The sequence below is a fragment of the Mastigoproctus giganteus genome, chromosome 10, assembly GCF_048544385.1.
Source record: "Mastigoproctus giganteus isolate SK-2022 chromosome 10, ASM4854438v1, whole genome shotgun sequence".
In the NCBI taxonomy this organism is placed as follows: domain Eukaryota; kingdom Metazoa; phylum Arthropoda; class Arachnida; order Uropygi; family Thelyphonidae; genus Mastigoproctus; species Mastigoproctus giganteus.
In genome coordinates, this window is record NC_143584.1 from 27,596,629 (window position 1) to 27,617,091 (window position 20,463).

The window sequence follows — 20,463 nt, forward strand, 5'->3', positions numbered from 1 at the left end:
AACTCTGTTTCTTGGGTTTTATTTGTTACTGATTCAAATATGGTTTAGTGTTCAGTTACTTTTTTCTTTTCTTATACAAAAAAAAAAAAAAAAACTTAGCTTAAATTATTTTTTGAGATGATGGAATACTTAGTATTTGAGGTCGAGTTTTGCGTAAGTCGGAATTTCCCTAAATGCTTATGCAGCATGCGCAACTATGCACGCTGAATTTGGTTGAAGCAAAAAAGAAATGTTCGACAAATACGTAAATAGAATTATTTACATGTTTCTTCTCCTTTCCCAGATATCCTGTATCTCTGCTCAAAATCTCAAATATAGAATGTTATCTCTAGTTGTAGAGCAGGATATGACCTCTTTTTATACGTAATCCTGAAAATCAACCCCCCCCCCCACACATACACACTTTCATTTGTAACTCCCTGGAAAATGCTATATTTTCCAATCTGGAAAATTTGGCTGTAAAATGCCAAATTATTTAAGTTGTAAACTTAAATTAACGGATTTACTTACTGAATTTTTATATCACTCCTATACTAGAATAGTGATAATTTTGTAACATCCTAGAGATATCTGTAATACAGCCACTCCCAACTTACGTAAGGGTTACATTCCGCAGAACTCTACGTAAGTTGAGTTTTGCGTAAGTCGGAATTTCCCTAAATGCTTATGCAGCATGCACTCACAAATTTGATTGAAACAAAAAAGAAATGTTCAACAAACATGTAAATAGAATTATTTATTTAATTTTTTTATCTCATGTGCAGGAAAAATTACAAAACTTATAAAATTACAAAAAAGAGAGAGGAGACAGACATAATGTCAGCAAGTTTTGCCTTTTGAGCATTGTTGCCAAAATTAACTCTCCAGCTGATAAGCACGCCGTTGCGGAAGTTGAGAGCTGTGGTGATTTAGAAGGGGTTTTTTTCAACACATCACAAAATTTCTCTGCAGCTGCAGAATCGGCACTGGCAACTTCACCGCATACTTTAATGTTTCGGAAACCAGCACGATGCTTGAACCTATTAAACCACCCGTTGCTTGCCACGAACTTGGCTTCGAGTTCACCCTACTTATCCTTAATATCTTCATAAATACTTCTTGATTTTGCTTGAATGGCCATTGGACTCAGGGGCACTTGCTTCTGAATCTGATTTTCCATCCATATTATTAATAGCTTTTCTGTCTTTGATATAGCACCTGAACGCTGTTTTGTGATCACTGTTGATCTTAAATGCATTGATCCTTTAACATGTTCTTTTATACGCACACTGTCCTTTAAAATAGTATTTACTGTTGAAGCAGCAAGAACTAATTCTGTGCAATAGATGACAAACTTTGTCCTGCTTCGTACTTCTTAATTAATCTTCATTTTTAAATCAATTTTGTTTCATTTCCTAGCAGTGCCACCATTTGCACTTTCCGTTGAATGTGTAATGATGAACATGTAGTGCAATTTCCATTATAAAAAATTACCTTTTAGAGAGATAAATAGCTTAGTTATATAGCGAAAATTTCAACTTCTGAGGTCTCGGAACGAATTACCAAAAAAAAAAAATTTTTATTGGGTTCACATTGCGATATTTTCATGATACCTCCATTTATTCCTACGGGATGCAAAATACGTTTCCACGATTTTTTAAGTTTGCATCGGCCGACAAAAACTTACGTAAAGTCAAATTTCTGTAAGTCAAGTATTACGTAAGACAGGATGTTGCTGTATATTTTAAAATTTGGAAAATTCATAGTATAAAAACTGTTTATGTAATATTGTGGCTGAAAGATTTTTGATGAAATATGTAAATATATTTTTTATAAACTGTTATATTGCCAATATTGATATCAACATTGGTGAATACTAGCAACATATGTTTAATTTGTGTTGCCAGTATTCATGCTACATGTATGACTTAATAAATAGTCTTATTTTTATCTGCTTATAAATTTTATACTATATGTAGGCACTTAGTTAATAAATAATGTATCTCCATCTACTTAGTAAACAAATCAAGTAACAGCGAATTAATGTAAATTATTACAAACAAAAAAAATCTCACCAAATAATTTGTTTTTATTTTGTTTTTTGTCTACATGTAAAAAATACAAAACTATTTAAAAAAAAAATAAATAAATAATAGGGTCCATAGGTCACTAAAGTCACATCTGTCCTATTATTCTAATCCCCCCCTTAAATTTGTTACCATTTGATTATGTTACAATATCCACTTTTGTCAGTAGTCTTATTATTAATATTTAGGTTATTGCTTTTCAGTCTACAGCGTCCATTTTTATCACGCTCTTATCATTAATCCAATTTTTTTATAAAATTTACAAATAGTTTATTATAGAAAATGTTATTTTTTTTTTTTTTTTAGAGATTTTATTTACTATTACAGGTGACAGCTACTGATGGAGATCGTGATCGACGACCAGATATTGTTTATTTTTTGACAGGTCAAGGAGTTGATGATTTAGATCCAGCCAATAGTAAATTTGCTATCAACACAACTACTGGGGAAATCTATGTACTTAAGCCTTTAGATCGTGATCTTCCACATGGCCGCTCTCAGTGGCGTTTCACAGTGTTTGCAGAAGATGAAGGTGGCAATGGACTAGTAGGCTATGCTGATGTGTTGGTGAACTTGAAAGATATTAATGATAATGCACCATTTTTTCCTTATGCGATCTATACAGGAAATGTAACAGAAAATGGCACAGCAGGTATTCTCTCTCTCTCTCTGTGTTTACTGTTATATGTTATCTCTCTCTCTTTTACTGTTATTTATTACAGTAGGATGTTTATAATAATTTTAACAGAATAGAAACGTATATTTTATCTGCTAATTAATAGCTATATTATTAAAGCAAACTGTAATATTTTATTATATGCAAAGATGCCTTAAACTACTATCAAAAAAGTAAAAAGAAACTAGACTTAACTTTTAAGGTTAAAATAGAAGTTGATTTTTTGTATGTGCAATAATAAATATATTAATATAGCAGATATACAAACTGCATACCCCCCCTTTCTGCCATTCCTACTATGAATTTATGGTTGCAACTTGATCTCTCCTGTCATGTCTGAGCAGAATTCCAGACATAAAAATATGTTTACTTGACTTGTTACCTTCTTGCAGCATAAGGATTTGGTTCAGAAGTATACTTCCTGACTTAAAATTGAGTCTCCCAATAAAATTACCTCATTTTGAATCAGAACATTCAGCCTCTGAAAATGTATTCTTAGGATCAGATCAGTCAGAGTGCAAAACTTGTCGCATTGACTAGCCACTTGAGTATCTATCAAGCATTCAGCTTTAGCACTCACTGAAGCATATATTTCCAGATTGGGTTTCATGATGCTTTTATTATGTGTATGTGATAGAGAGAGAGAGAGAGGTGGGGTGATTTTTTGTGAACTTTGTTATGTGTCTTTTATTTTTAATGAAAGAGGAGAAGATAACATGGGAAGAAAGTCTAGAATATTTTATTTTTGAAATAAGTTGACAATATTTTAAATATGTTAAGAAATAATCAAGATTAGAATTTTCTAGTGAGCATTTTTCAAGTTTGTTCTGTAGAGCCCTGTGTTCTGCAAAAGGATTCCAGAGCTTCTGCAAATATCCTGTTAATTTTTTTATCATTGATTTTTTTTTCATTTAATTTGTACATATGTATCATTATTTTAATTTATTGTTAATTACACTGGCCAACAAAAAGAAATTTCTTTTTTCATACCTAAAGAAAATTGATCCACTATTTCATCCACAAAAATACCAAAATTATGTCTTTATCATGTCTCCATTGAAAGATACAGTAGAACCCCATTAGTCCAGACCCCGATGATCCGGACTTTCCGTTAATCCAGACTGGATTTTCGGTCAGGGGAAAAATTTTATCAAAAAAAAATATTTCTGTTCACTAACATTTTGGAGGGGGTTTAAAATTTAAAACAGTAAAAAAGATAAGCAATCAGTAGCAAAGAACACCACACACACAAATTGCAACTAACATGATATGTGCAAGTGAGAATGGAGTAACAAGTTATGAAACTTAAAAAATAGGAATGAAGAGAGCATTCTGAAAATTTATTTATGTTTTTGATGTGATTGAAGATTTCACGGAAGCGGAAACACATTTCACCATAATTACATAAAAACCCACAGAATTCCTGCTGTCGGTATTATTGCAAATTCAATAAGATCGTGTTTACTATCCGTTTATAATAGATTGCACTAACAGAAAAGACTAATGTTTTTATTGTAATGTTGCTAATTGTTTTTATTGTCTTATGGTTGTGACCTCCAGAAATCCGACCAGACCACATGGTATGGTCGGAGACAATCATAGGATAATCTTGAGCACTGGCCTATTCAGTCAACAGCTGCAGCTAGCATTGGCCATGTGTACACCTTACCTCAGTTCTTTAGTATATTTTTTGTGTTTTTACTCGTGTTTTTATTTATTTTATATTTTTGTGGTTTTGGGTTAACAGAAGATAGCAACAAAAATAAAGAGTGTTACCATGTCGATGGAACAAAAACTGAACACACTTTTTCGCATTGTTACGGGAGAAAGTTTAAAAAAGGTTGCTCTCGGAAAAGGGGAAAAAAATGGTTGCTCTTGATATAGGGAATTGGAAAAAAATAGGAAAGCAATCGAAAACGTTTGTGCAAAAATGGTGGCAGACAAAATTAAGCAGACAAAAATGGAAATTTGGCATTAAGCAGACAAAAATGGAAATTTGGATGAGGCCTTATACATTTGGTTTTGTCAAGAACGAGAGCAATGGGTTCCTTTTTCAGGGCCAATCCTTCAATCAAGGACTTGTAGCCTTAATGAAAAGTTAGGAGATGACCCATCTTTTACTTCGAGTTTGGGGTAGTTATCAAGGTGGAAGGAGCATCATGGAATCCGACAGCTTGGAATTACAGGTGGAAATCTTTCTTCAGGTGGATTGGAGATGTGGTATTGTCAATGCATGAAAGTGGTTCTTGGAGTGAAGTTGGTAACTATTGACTGGTTAGTCTGACTTCAGTGGTAGGAAAAATATTAGAGATTAAGAGTGCAATCCAATGACATATAGATATGGCATTCTGAAGGACATTGAAGGACAAGGACATCTGAAAGAGGGTTATGATTGATGGATATTCTTCAGATTGGTGTTATGTCAGGAGTGGGGTGCCTCAAGGATTGGTTCTTGCACTACTGTTGTTTCTTATTTTCATAAATAACATTGACAAAGGGATAGAAGGCATGATGTCAAAATTTGCAGATGATGTAAAGATTGGCAGAGTTGTTAATGATCAGTACCAAGCTGCATTCCTTCAGGATGACTTGAACAGACTTCAGAGAGGTCAGAGAAGTGGCAGTTATGTTTTAATGCTGCTAAATGTAAGGTCTTACCCAACAAATAAATTATACACTTGGTGGAGCTGAATTACAAACAGTGGACAGATATGAAGTTTTCTGAACAGTGTAAACAGGTATTCAGGAAAGTCCATGGTATCTTATCAATGATTTATCAAACGCTATCCTGTAGAGACAGGGAGGTCATAATCCTACTTTATAAGGCAATTGTAAGACCACATTTGGAATATTGTGTTCAAGTATGGAGACCTCGTCTGAGAAAAGACACTGAGCCTCTTGAAAGGGTCCAAGGACATTTCAAATGATGAGATCAGCAGTAGGATGATTGTATGAAGAAAGATTCTGATTATGCAGGCTTATAGAGCTTGGCAACTAGGAACCTCAGAGGCGACATGATTGAGGTTTATAAGGCTCTGAGAAGGATTAGTAAAATGAATGAAGGTGGAATTCTCAGTGTTCTTGCCTGTCATCACCTATGTGATGACAGGCAAGAACACTGAGAGCTGGTGCATGGTTTATCCATGCAGTCTTAGTCAGAAATAGGAACAAATTAGAGACAATTCAGAGAACAATACTTCTCACTATTACCAGAACATGCTATACTGTAAGCATGCCTGCACTGCAGGTGCTGGCTGGCACTCTCCCACTTTACTTGGAAGTAGCCAAAAGAGGCTTATACTATAGACTCAAAAAGGGCATATCCACAGAATTTCTGGAAATAGCCCTTGACATAGCCTAACATCAAGGCTGAAAGGAAAAGAATAGCCACAAAGCTCCATGAGCTATGGCAAACAAATTGGGAGCAGGAAACCAGAAGTCTGGTTACCAAAAGGTTTCTGCCCCGGGTGGCAATAGTTAGCCCAGAGTCACCAAAGTGGACTCTTTACTACCATTATACTGACAGGTCATACTCCCTAGGCTGAAAGGAAAAGAATAGCCACAAAGCTCCATGAGCTATGGCAAACAAATTGGGAGCAGGAAACCAGAAGTCTGGTTACCAAAAGGTTTCTGCCCCGGGTGGCAATAGTTAGCCCAAAGTCACCAAAGTGGACTCTTTACTACCATTATACTGACAGGTCATACTCCCTAAAGACGAAATTAACCTTCTCAGGGCTGACCAATGACCCAAACTGTACTTGTAGCAAGAGTTGACTGGGCACACATTCGCTGTGAATGTATAATTTATGACATACCATTGATATGTCAGAAATTAATAGCAGAAATTGGTCTCCTCCCCAGGGGACTAGAACACTTGTTTATAATAGAAGAAGATAATTACAAAGCTTTCACAAATTTCACACAGAAATATTTGAAATGCAAAGGAATATCCAAAGAAGGGCAATTCAGCTCCCCCAGCAGTCAAACAGTCAAGTAAACAAAAAATGCCCATGTCTCTCACCATGCTGAGATGATGACATTTTAACCTGACAGGGCAGCTATTTCCAGCTCCCTGACAGATACTTAACTTGACAAAACCGGATTGACTGGGGTTCCCCCCAGGAACACCCTGCCCTGTTAGTGACCTGGGGCCCCCTCACACCCACTATGTAATCATGTAGGGGAGGGAGATGTACAGGCAGTAAGGGAAGCTACTTAGCTGAAAAATATTAGTAAGCTAGTAGCAAGGGGATGCAATATAGAATGAAATAAGTATAAAGGAATTAAATGAAAAAGTATGAAAGACTCAGTAAAAGCACTGGGCAATGAATGGTTGAGTGAAAAAGGAGTTGTGATAAAAGGGTGACCGAAGGAATGAATGTAATTGGCTGCATGAATACACACTTAAAAAAAAAAATAATAATAATAATAAAAAAAAAAAAAATATATATATATATATATATATATATAATTTATTTAGCTTAAGATACTAACGCAACCTGATCTATATACTAACAACACCAACACACTGTACTCCTCCCTGGCCTGCATCGAATGCACCTGGGGCTGCACTGCAACTGAAAAATACTAGTACGTTGGAGTGCCAGAGGAGTGCAGACCAGTAAGAAAGAGCTTAACAAATGAGGTGAATGCCAGAAGAATGAATGAGAGTATGCCTGTGCATGTGAAAGAATAAAATACATACATATCTAATTTTAGTACTTACTTACCTTACTTCTTGTTCTATACCTCTTTAAGTTACTTAAATTTACTTATTAGTTATCTAATGCATTAAGATACACCACACACCATTGCATCCCTCTTGGTGTGAGAAAGAAGGAGAGATGAAAGAAAAAAAAATACATAACAGAAAATGTAACAAAAAATTTGCCTACACAAAATCAGAAGGGGAAAAAAAAAAAAAGAATGATAGCAAAGAGTGAATGACCATTAAATGGGAAAAAATTGCCTGCCACCCCTTTCCCCCTGGACTGACTGGTGAGCAGATGGACCAGCATAGCCCCCTGCCTATTTTCAAAAGCAGAGTATTAAAACAGATAAAAAAAAAACAAAAATAGGAACCATAATAATTAAGCCTCATAAAAAAGAACCCACATCCCCTTTTAACCATGCCGTAGCTATTTAGCCAGTGTGGTGTGAGAGCAGACACCAGTCAGCAGGACTTATCCCTGTCCACCTGACCAATGTGGGAATTAGTAGCAAACAGGCACTCCAAGATAGGGATCCCTTTCCCTATGAACTTTTTCTCCTACACCTGGGTTGGTTATTCTCTCACTCCCCCAACCTGGGTTGCCCGCCTCCTTTTCTGTTGGTAGCAACTCCACCACCACCACCTGTCAACTCCCATCTCCAAGGACAGGATGGGCATCCAGTGACGGATCACTATACTGCCCTCCCTTTCAACCAGCTGGGTGTTACACTACTGCCCTCTTCTTTTTCTCTACCACTTTAACCCACTCCCACTTCCTGTCTTCCTACTACTACCTTCCATTTTCACCCCCCCCCCTTTTTTTTTCTGTGCTCTCCCTGTCTGTAGCCTTGACTACTACCACACAGGGTTCACCTCGCCAGTACTTTACACTCCCTACTGCCTGGCCCACATCCTCATGGTGTTGGACAGTAAACTAGTGGATTCTGTGTGAAAACACAGGACCCTAGGCTAATAGGCCATGTGAACAACACAACCACACACTAATACTACACAAACACTCACTAACCTACATAAATCTGGCCCTTACAGAGTTTTGTATTCATCACATTGCCTGATGCGGGGTTGGAGGAAACCCCCGGAGCCGCATTACAAATAACACTATACACTATGTTCAAAAGGATGCCAGAACTAGGGGTCATAAATTCAAATTGCAGGGCTTGAGGTTTGGATTGTAAGAAGTTTTCTTTTAGTCAGTGAGTCATTGATAGCTGGAACAAGTTGCCCTCATAGGTAGTTGAGACTGACCATTTGAATAACTTCAAAGGTCAACTGGATACTTACCTGTGTGAGGAGGGAAGTATAATTTGTGTTTTCTTATCTACTTGGTTGTTTTTTTTTTTTGCCATTGCAGCAAAAGTCTGTGGTTTCCTTGCACTATATGGCAAATACTATTACATTTGGCTTTAGTTTAAGTTTGCTGTATTCCCTACATTAGCATTAGCATTAGTAGAGGCATTTGATGCAAGAAAGCAAGCTTATGCAGCATCAGCCAAAAAAAAAAAATAAATAAATAAAAAATAACCACTTCCACTTCACCCCTCTGTTCGTTCGAAATACCTGTCCAGCTGAGCCTTAAACTTATTTAGGCTATCAACTTCCACGACAAGGGATGGAAGTCTATTCCACCAACTAACCACCCACTGGCTAAAGGAAAATTTCTGCACGTCTATCCTACATCTGTCTTTCCTCAATTTGAATTTATGCCCTCTCAGGTGATTATTCTGAGCGAGAGGAAAAATCCCATCAGCATTGAGCATGCTCAAACCATTCAAGGCTTTATACACCTCTATCAGATCACCTCGCTGGTGCCTAGTCTCCAGACACTGTAATTTGCAAAACTTAAGCCTTTCTTCATAAGAGCATCCCTTTGTTCCATTCACTAATCTTGTTGCCCTTCTCTGTACTCGTTCCAGCAGCTCTACATCATTCTTGAAATGAGGCCTCCAGGCCTGTATACAGTACTCTAGGTGTGGCCTGACCACTGCCTTATACAAGGGAATAATCACCTCCTTATCCCTGCTAGAAAAATTCCTATATATCATTGACAATACACTATGAGCTACTCTTGCAGCCCATCTGCACTGCTCAGAGAACTTCATATCTGCCTGCACAACCACCCCCAGGTCCCTTTCATTCTCTACCACTGTCAGTGTAGTACCACAGAGTTGATACGTTGCTCTGGGGTTGCTGTTTCCCATATGTAGTACTTTACATTTGTCAATGTTCAACTTCATTTGCCACCTCTCAGCCCATCTGCTCAACCTTTCCAGATCCTGTTGCAGCAGCATAGTGTCAGTAGTGTCCTTGACAACCCTGCCAACCTTCGTATCATCTGCAAACTTGGACATTAAGCTTGATATACCATCATCAATATCATTTATAAATACAGAAAACAATAATGGACCCAATACGGAACCCTGAGGGACTCCACTAATAACATTAGTCCACGATAAGCAGTGTCCATTGATTACATCTGGCACATAAAAATGTAAGACCATCATTTGCAGTCAATTTTAGCTATAAGTGTACAGTATATTCTAATTAGGATTTATCAAGATACTTTTAGTATTCTAAATAAAATTCCACAGCTAAGAAATTCTTAGTGGTTTTTTCAGCCTTTGTTTGAAATGAAAATAGTTTTGGTTTGAAATTAATATTAATATTTTTTTCTTATATAGGCATGACTGTAATGACAATGACAGCCACAGATTATGATGATCCTAATGAAGGTACCAATGCCAGGCTCAAATATTCCATTGAGCAGAATCAAGTGAATGAAAATGGAGAGTTAATTTTTACAATTGATGAAGAAACGGGTGTTATTTCTACAGCAGTTTGTTGTTTAGATAGGGAAACTAATCCTGAATACACAATTAAAGTGGTAGCCATGGATGGAGGAGGACTGAAAGGTAATATCCTCACTATAATTCTTTTTTATTTGCAATCAGAATATTTAATTTTGTTCAGTAAGCATAAATGAAAATGCAGTTTGAAGTTTAGTTAAAATTATTTATATCATTAATATGTTTGGTGTAATAGTTAACACTTGAAATTTATACAATAAATATCCACTTAACTTTTAAAAATTTTCATAATCTTTTTTTTTTTTTTTTTTTTTTTGTCTTGTGTTTGCCCAAATGCCTTCTCTCCTTGTACATTTGCTAATTAAGACAAAATGGGTATGAGCATCCTTCATTCTCATTCATCTATGAATTTGGGAACAGTCCAATATACCCTACTTATCTTGTACTGTGCACTTGTTCAGAATTTGACTCTGGTGCCCATATATAGACCTCAGCTAGAGGTGTCCTTTGACAGTTTGATCCACTTCACCATCATGCCTTTTGTGCATTTCAAATCAAAGTTGGTGTTTATATTACTCAAGCATCTCTATTATTTTGGCATATGCAGCTGGCATTTCAATCTGCATTCAAACTAAAATCTTGGCAGTATCACCCTACATGCCTATCTGTTCTTGAATCATTCTGTAAAATCTTAATAATGCTCATCCTAGGATTGTCTGACTTGTTTGAATTTGGTTAAAAGAGACAGTAGACATAGTTACACCTTCACCTCCACAATTCCTACTACTTTAGAGTTCCACTACAGTTGTGGAAAGGGGAACTATGTTACCAAAAGTTCATTAGCAAGCTCCATGCTGCACTTTGAACTCAGTTTTCTGATTCTTGAAATGAAAACTGATGCTTCAAAATCAGAATTTTCTGTAGGATCTGAAGTGGCTTTCTTGAACACAAATTTTTATTGTGTTACAACAATTTTATACAACAATGTTATGTTGCATAAAATTCCTCTTTGGGTGTAGTATTTATACCACCGAAGTTCATATGATAGAACTTGTGATAAATCATATGATTAATCATTATTCAATGATAAATCATTATTCTAGGTGTCTGATATATAGTGACTTTCTGAGTGGCTTGTAGGTCTGACAGGTACATGATGCAGTATTCCTCAATTTTGTTTTGTTTGATTTCCCCAGTCAGACAGGAAGCCAAGGAAATGACTTTGCAGATCAGGCAGATAAATCAGTGAAGTTTCTGAACTTTGTATTTATAATAATAATAAGGTTCTTTATTAACTTAAATTAGATACATTCATGATTCCATACACAGATGACCAGAGGAATAAACTGTGCATACAAATTGAATATTTTTAGTTACTTCATCTTGTAGTGAAGTAACACTGAATTTCCAGTTTCCTAACTGATGTATTATACTTTGGGACAATGACCTCTTTGTCTCTCCTCGCAAAATTCCTCTACATCATGGTTAAAACACCATGACATGCTGGTATATCTCTGCTTCTGCAGACAGACTACCAGTTCATTCTGTTATGACTTCATGTCAAAAGTTTGCTGGCTGATAAATATATAGGTCTTATTTTATATTTATATTTATTAAATTTATTTAAGCTACATAATGAACAAATAATGAACAAATTCCATGCAGTACATAAATATCAGTTCTGTTACGTTCAAATTTTCAATTTGTTTAACTATTCACAAATTAATTTCTGGGAAAATCAGTATTTATTTGTTAAACTGCAGTTTGCATTCTGTTAAAATTCTTAATAGTGGATTATATCTATGTAGCAAAGTTAATGGAGAATTAATTTGAAATTTTCATTATGACCATGTTTTACTGTAATATCCTCTGTTTACAGCCTTTATATATTGCATACATGTTGACTCTCCCCTTTTCCTTTCTTTATTTCTTTCCTTTTTTTTTTTTTTTTTTGTTAGGTACTGGTACAGCAACTATCAAAATCAAAGACATTAATGATATGCCTCCAGAATTTACGAAAAAGGAATGGCATGTAGAGGTAGATGAAACAGAAGGTGATAACATTCCAGAAACTCCAATTCTTGTAGTCTCTGTTAATGATGGAGATCTTCTAGAAACAAACAGATTTAGTTATAAAGTAATTGATAATGCATTTGGAGCAGATAAGTTTACTATGGTTACTAACTCTGATGGAACTGGATCACTAAAGATTGCAAAAGTAAGTTTTTATTTCCCCATAGTATTATAATGTTTTTTGAAAATTTTAAGTCAAGAATATTAATTATCATATTTCAACTAATATTATATTAGAATCCTATTTGTAAATTTAATAATGATGTTACTTTCTACCTTTCTTTGAGCAAATTCATCTGACTAGGTGGCAAAAGGCTACCTAGTCAGATGAAATTTTTGCCTTTATTATGTTTTGGATACCCATGTTTGATATTTTTTGCTTAGTGAGTTTTATAATAAACTTCTACTGTTTATATCAGTTTATTATTGATGAGGCTTCTAGTGGTATAATGCACAGGTATATCAAGAAATGGAAATCGGCAAAATAATGAGCACTTAACCTGCATGGAGTGTAATCTACCTTTGATTTCTTAAAGAATTACAGATTATTCTCAGATGTTTTGTGGCACTTCCTGTACTACTTCTTCAGTGACTGTAAAGACAGTAGAACTGGTAGATTATAGTGACTTCATTTACAATGAGTTGTTAATTTGATTACACATTTCTCAACTGTTAATATTTAACCTTTAGGACATATATGCGTAATAGAAACTGAATTAGTCAACAGATAGCTAATTAGTATATATCTGGTAAAGATTAAATAATTTTTTTTAATCAATTAATAAGATTAAAATTTAGTAAAATTAAAAAAAAAAATTAAGTAAATAGATAGCTCTGGCACCATCAGCTTCACATACCAATACCACAATTAATTATATTTTTTATGTCCTATACTGTACTCTCAGACTAAGAATTTTTGTATCAAAATGCTGGTTAAGGTTTTGCTGTGGTCAATCATAGTTTGTACCTGAGGGTGAGGATATTCTATCATTGAACAAGGATTTAGATGTTGTAAGATTAGACATCTGTTTGGTGGCTAAACTTTGTGATTGTCTTAATCGTGTTGGTGGGTTCAAGATTATGTTAAAAGGAGATGTGGGTTCTTTTTATGAGGCTTAATTATTACGGTTTCTATTTTTGTTTTTTATCTGTTTCAATACTCTGCTTTTGAAAATATGCATGTGGTTAATGTCTATTTCTGCATGTCATTGTTTTGGTTATCAAGGATTCTTTGTATAGTCCCTGTTTCCTATACTTGTCACTGGTTAAAACAGAGGTATTCTTGAAATCCCATTGGTGATACTTTCACCAGGTGTGAAGTGCAGGATCTGATTTTGTTACCAGATAATAGTTAGCATTGATGTTATACAAATGCAGCAATGAACATGTATTATCAATATGGTAAAATTAAGTGGTTTTAGCAGTTAGGAATGCTTTCTTTAGTTTTAGCAGGAAGTGCTCTTAAGAATGTTGAAGATTTTGTTGTTGGCAAACACTCTTTAATCATTGTTTGCTTTTGCCATTTTATATTGGGAAAAACTAAATATTCAGTCTGTTGAAGTAGAAATTTTATTAAATTTTAAGTGGGAAATATTGAGATAAGTGCAACCAGTTGTATTATCTAGAGAAAGAGAGTTAATTACCCATTTTAATATGGTGGTGAAAAGAAATTTTATAAATTCTAATATTCAAATGAAATAGTATAAGAATAATCTGCCATACTGTTTCATTTGTTCAATAATTTATGAAATGCAGATTACATTATTTTTTATATTATTTTCAATTTTTATTTTGTTTATTTTCAGTTTTGATTTTGAGCTAAATTTTTTTTTGCTTATTTTGAATACATTTTGTCATAATTCTAACTATGTTTATTTATTCTCTTAAATTTCCATTTATGATTATTGCAGCCTTTAGATTTTGAAGATCTGCAGCAGAGGTTTGGTTTCAATATTACTATTCAAGTAAGTGATCATGGGGGAGAATCATCTGAACCATATCATGTAGATTATGCTAAAGTACGTGTACGTCTTAGAGATATCAATGATAATAAACCTGAATTTGAAAAACCAAATATAGAAGTAATTGTCAAGGAGGATGCTGATATTGGTACAAGTCTTGCCACATTCCGTGCAACTGATGCTGACCAAGGTGGCAAGTCAAGAGTCAGGTAAATGCAGTGCTTGTGCATTAATTTTTGATGAATTGGTGAACAGATTATATGTGAGCTGTTCAAGGCTGATCTGATTTCTTTATTCTGTGCAATATACATAAATGAGCTTCATTATCCTCACAAGGCCCTTTATTGTTCCTTTGCAAGGTGCTTACCAACTACATGTGTACACATGACCCATCTATCTCTCTGCAATCTATAAATTGCAGTGTAGAATTTGTATTGCTGTACAGCTGTAAGGACAGGAGCTTTTCTTTTATGTCATTTGTGAGTTCTTGCCAATCAGATGATCCCCATTAGAAATCCAAAAAGATAAGGAGAGAGCGGACAGGGAGGGAGGGAGAAGAGGAGAGTGAGCGTGTGCATGAACATGGTAGTGTGGAGGTTGGTTTATTACTTCTCAGCCTGTTTCAAGTTCAGTTGGGCCTTACTAGGTGGCCATGTGCAGATAAGCATGTATAGTAAAATGGCACCTTTTATTCAGTTTTTAGGACTCTTCCTTTCAAATTGACATTTTATTATCTTTTCAGAGCAGCTTACTATAGTAATCTGCAATAACTATAGTAGTCTGCATTCCAAAAAATTAGCTCAAAGTAGCACTTTACGTTCTGGAAGATTGTTACTGTAACCTTTTATCAAGCAGTCATCTTGTTTGGGGACTGGAACTCCATATGCTATTTAACTTCACTGAGGAAGATAATGCTTTGCTGCATTGGTCTAATTAATTGAATGTAGGTTATAAGTTTAAGTTTGAGTTAAAATTTATGACAAATTAAATATTCCAGCTGCTCTGTGTGAATCCTCTTTAGTGTTAGGTTAAAATATAAAATGAAAAATATAACTTATCTTAACATGTTGATAAATAATATAGAATACAAACCTAAAATAAATGAATACATTTCTCAAACTCACAACAAAATCCAATGCTGAAGGGTCAGGAGAGAAGCCAGAATGTCTGTTTTATTTTAAACTTAATCCTTTAAAGGAGTAACTGAATTAAATTTGTTAGACCAATGCATGGAAGTGTTGTTTTCTCATTGATTTTATATCTGCATTATATCATTTCTTTCAATTCCCATATTATGCACTTAATACCTTCTTTAGATTCTGGGGTATAATGCTGGTATCTGGTCTCATTGCCGGTCATACTATATCATAAGATGTAATCCCATTTAGGCTTCAAGTACTGAAAATGCTTTGATATACTTGACACACACTGAGCTGTCTGATCAAAAATCAGTTGTTTTGTAACCCATCTTGCCATCTTCTTGGCAAACTGCAGGTGATCATAGGAGCAGCTCTTCTGACATTACTTATGTTTTACACAGTGATGCATTTATCCCTTGCTTTTCATAGAATTTGTAAATCAGCATTAGCATTAGTCAAAACTAATGCTGATTAGTTTTGTCTGCTGTTAATTACCACATGTTCATAAGAAAGGTTTCAACTGACCTTTCTAAAGCCTTCTTGCACCTATCAGATATGCTCCTATACAACAGTATTTCATTACAGAACTCTGCACATAGCCTGTAGTAAATTGGTATAGATTTTACATCCTTTTTTGCCAGAAATATTATTACATGTCCTTGCCCCATGCTGTCCAGTTAATTATCTGATATTTTGTAGCTCTATTATAGTTGTATTTAAAAATGATTACAGAGAAACTGAATGCTGCCATTACTTATAGCTTACAGCACTCAAATCTTCTTCTTCAGTTGATTTACTTGGAAGAAAGAAAGAAAAATGCAGCTCAGCCTTGAACTACACTTGTACTTGAATTTTCAGGATATAATTTATGTTATTTTAAACTAACCAGCGAAATGGATGGTTTTAATTAAAGGATAATCTGTACCCAGATTTCCAAGGTATTATCATTTTTTGCCCTCCAGGAATTAGCAGTTTATAAATACAGAATTAGATGTGTGGCATCATAAATTCGATCATAAATCTACTTCTGCTTAAAATACATCACTCATAATATGGTCGTATAATATTTAGTATTGGTCATGTAGTGGAAGGATACAAGAGGTTTTTGCAGTACCAACAAGAGAAAGAGAGGGGGGGTGGGGAACCCTTTGTGGTTTCCTTCTTAAGGGTACTGGTCTACTATTACCTATGGAGGGAACTTATTTCAGTGACTGACAACTACTTGCCTTAAAGGAGAACCTTTTACAGTCCAGCATGTAATTCTTCCTCCTTAGTTTAAATTTATGTCTCCTGGTTCTAGCATAATTTAATACCTTAAACGTTTTGCTCCATTCATGTTACTCTCACCTCTTTCAGCCTTATAAACCTCAATTAGATATTCCCTATAACCAAACTCTATGGCCCACATATTAAAAGTTTCTCCTCATATGGGTATTCTTAATGCATATTGAAGTGAGGTTATCCAAAGATGGGCAACTTCACTAGGCACATTGTCCACAATATGACCCTTAGTGTCTTTTTTAAGATGTAGCCTCCACTCTGGACACAGTATTCCAGGCAAAGTTTAGTCTCACATTCAATTTATAAGGAATTATAACTTCCCTAAATCCTTGCTTCCTTTACCATTTTTAATCCTGTTATTTTTGTTGTTAGTTAAGTGTAAAACTTGCATTTTAAAGCATTAAAACATTTTGCCACTTACCCAACTATCACTAAAGCCTACCTAAATTATCCTAAAGCAACACTGCTTGATGCTGGTCATTAACCAGCATCAAGCAGCGTTGCTTTACCTCCTAATTATTAATTAACAAGTTACCTCCTAATCACTTCCTGCATCCCTTTATCAATGTCATTTAAGAAATTCAGAAACAGGTGATCCAATCTTCACACTTCTGACCCTAGCCCATCCTGAAGAATGGCCAATAATTACAATCCTTGCCTCCTCCTGTGATTTCAGATTGCATGAAAGTTCTTAGAATCATTTTTCCTGGTTTTAAGGGGCATCCTTGGTCAGTTTGCTTACTACAAGCAGGCTATGACAGAAATATGACTGGGAATTCAAGGTAGCTTCCATGAATTCTCAAGTGCTGCCTTCTGTCAAAGTGGTTACAGTGATTCCTCTAAACTTTCTTTTACGTTATTATTCACTAACAAGATTCTTAGTTAGGGTGGTCATTAGAATCTTGTGAGTACAAAGTTCAAGGGACCTAAATGTTAAGGTTTTGCCATAATGGTGTTTGTAATAACAAAGTCTGCCAAAAATATCAAAACTTGACCATTTTCAATGGTCCATATTTATTAATATTAATTTAAACTTTTCAATTTTCCTTTATTTATAAGAGAAGCTATAAAACTGATGGTATTGGAAAGTAAAGATTGAGACACTAAAGCAGAAGAACATCTTCAGCTTTATTGTCTCTTCTCTATACTGTTTTATACTGTAGAGCATTGTACAGCTCGCTGTACAATGATCTGCAGTCATCAAAATGTTCCTTTTTACTCTAAAGCTTACCTATCTATCAATATATATATATTTATTATTTTTTTTTCTATCATCTCTCAATAATCAAGACTGAAAGATTTTGACTGAAAACCAAAAAACTTCTGTTGACCTCATGATTGCATGGAAACTACTTTTAAAAATCTTGGCTTGGAAAATTTTCCAGTCACAAGTGGGTTAATTTTTGTTCTGCCATCTGCTGCTCTACTGCGTAATAGAATAGTAATGCTTTCTTCACTTAATTCTCCACCAATGAAAGACTCTATTTGACAATTTTTTTTTAATAAATTAAACTTTAATTAATTAGGATTGTACCAAGCTTTGTATTAACCATACAGAATAACAATTTATTTCTCGTGGGACAAAATGGACTTTGTAATATATATTAACTGAATGTTGTAATAAACAAATATGTTATGTAGAAAAGGCTATCCTTTAGCAGGGATTAATATATGCTTTGTGTAAATGAAGAACTTTGTAAAACCGACTTTGTATTAATGAGATTCTACTATAGTTGCTTTTGAGATTTGTGTGTGATAGTGCTTTTCAAGCACAACTTGTAATCAGCAGCAATTTTAACACATGGTATAAAAGTTTTAATTTAATTGGGTTAATCATCAGTTGATAAAAATTTGACTTTTCTTCAACATTTTTGTCAGCTGCACAAAAGGATATACACATCTCTTTGTACCTTGTACACAAAAGATGTGAATATCCTTCATGCTCTTCCTTCTGCTAATTTTTATACATCTTTCACTCAGAGCTTGTGTACTAGTGAGTGGATCTGAATTAGAACAAGGCCTAAAGTGAATAACCAAAGTGTTAATAGAAAATAATTCTCTGTGATTTTAATTAAAAAATGTATATTAATTGAAAAACAAAAATGAGCCAAACTGAAATGATGAATTCACATTGCAAAATGCACTGAATTTAGGAGAAAAAATTCAGTGCATAATTTGTCATTTAATAAGCTCCAGTATAAGTTCACAGCTGCAATCAAGCATAATAACCACAGATACTCTTTATATGAGATTAGTTGTTAGTGTGGAAAGGGTAGGCTATAAACCACTCAGAAAAAAGAATTAAGGAATATAATGCCATTAGAGACATTTGGCACTTCTAAAATTATTGTGTGATGTATTATTGATATAATACAAAAATGGCCTTAAAAGTAGAAATTCTTGAATGTAATGGTCTTAACCTCAGAAACACTATATCGAACTGAAAATGCTGTTTTATTTATTGTGCTCAAAGACAAAAACAAAAGTGCATCGTGTCACCCTTAGATCCTCTTTGTGAATTAGGAATACATTTGCACATCCCCAGTCTGTGGGGACTTCCCCTGAGTCCAAGGATGCTCTCATAATTATGGCTAAGGGTTTGCTTACTTCCTTTGCTGCCTCCTTAATATAACTAGATAGATCCCATCCACCACAGGTGCTTTTCTTATGTTTAACTTCAATAATTTATCCTCCACTTTGCTCTCAGTTATTACAAAATCATTAAGCACCCTGTTACAGTTTGATAAACTTCTGGCATTTTCCTCCCTTAATAACTCCTCATGTGTGAACGTAGATGCAATGTGGAAGGGTATAAGCTTACATAATCATAATTGTTATTGTGATTATGTAAGTTTGTTTACCTCATGACCTTCAGATGCCACCTAATTTCTGACCATGTGAAATCAGATCCATGTAGTCAGGGATGCTTCTCCCAGATCAGCATTATGTTGCTTGATTGTAATTTCTTCATTCGTTATGTGTTTTTCATCATGTTTTTTTGCATCCATTCAACATGAATAAAAATAGTCATTACCTCCAAACACAATAAAAGGCTGCAATAATCATTTGTTTTTTACATCTTTCACCATTGAATTAATACGGACAATTTTCATAAGTACCTTTGGAAGTTGTATCTATAATCATAGAATTCCACAAACAACTTGTAGACATTATTAGCATTCTACTTTCTGATGAATGCAACAATGAAAAGAATAAAGCCTGGAAGCTCTTCTAAATTATTCTTGCTCCAACAGTCTTGTTAATTATAAAAAAAGTTAAGAGCAAAAAGTCAAATACATATGGAACAAAAGTGAAAAAAGAATCTTGATGTAGTTTTCTTCCACCCTCAGTAGAAATACAAATAAGCAAGTAATTTGGAATTAATTCAGAAAAGTTAATGGCATGGACAGGACATAACCCCAGACAAAACTGTAAATGTTGTGGGCCAAAATCCAATCACTGGTCAAAAATTATAAACTTAATTTTTCTTCCAGATAAACACTTCTTATATCATCAACCATAGATGAATTATGAACTATCCTGACCAACTTGAAATAAAAAATAAAATGCCCTTGCTTTTTCTCTTTTTTTTTTTAAAGGGGGAGGAATAGAATAGAATAAAAAAAAACTGCTGTCTGACAGTGTGCCATAGTCCTTGCTATGCCCAAACTAAATAGGGAAACCCAGTAGGCTTTCTTGGGTTCTGGACACATCCAGCACTTGTCAACTGT

The 20,463-nt window shown here is 34.6% G+C and overlaps 1 protein-coding gene across 6 annotated transcripts in view; it reads left to right on the forward strand.

Annotated features, from left to right (window-relative positions):
- Positions 1-20,463, forward strand: part of CadN (neural cadherin) — a 1,307,274-nt gene that overhangs the window by 1,124,301 nt on the left and 162,510 nt on the right. For all 6 annotated transcript variants that reach the window (XM_090383767.1, XM_090383766.1, XM_090383769.1 and 3 more), the window contains 4 exons: positions 2,394-2,718; positions 10,153-10,383; positions 12,237-12,496; positions 14,262-14,521. In XM_090383767.1, the coding sequence (XP_090239893.1) occupies positions 2,394-2,718; positions 10,153-10,383; positions 12,237-12,496; positions 14,262-14,521 (1,076 nt within the window). The remainder of the gene's footprint in view (positions 1-2,393; positions 2,719-10,152; positions 10,384-12,236; positions 12,497-14,261; positions 14,522-20,463) is intronic.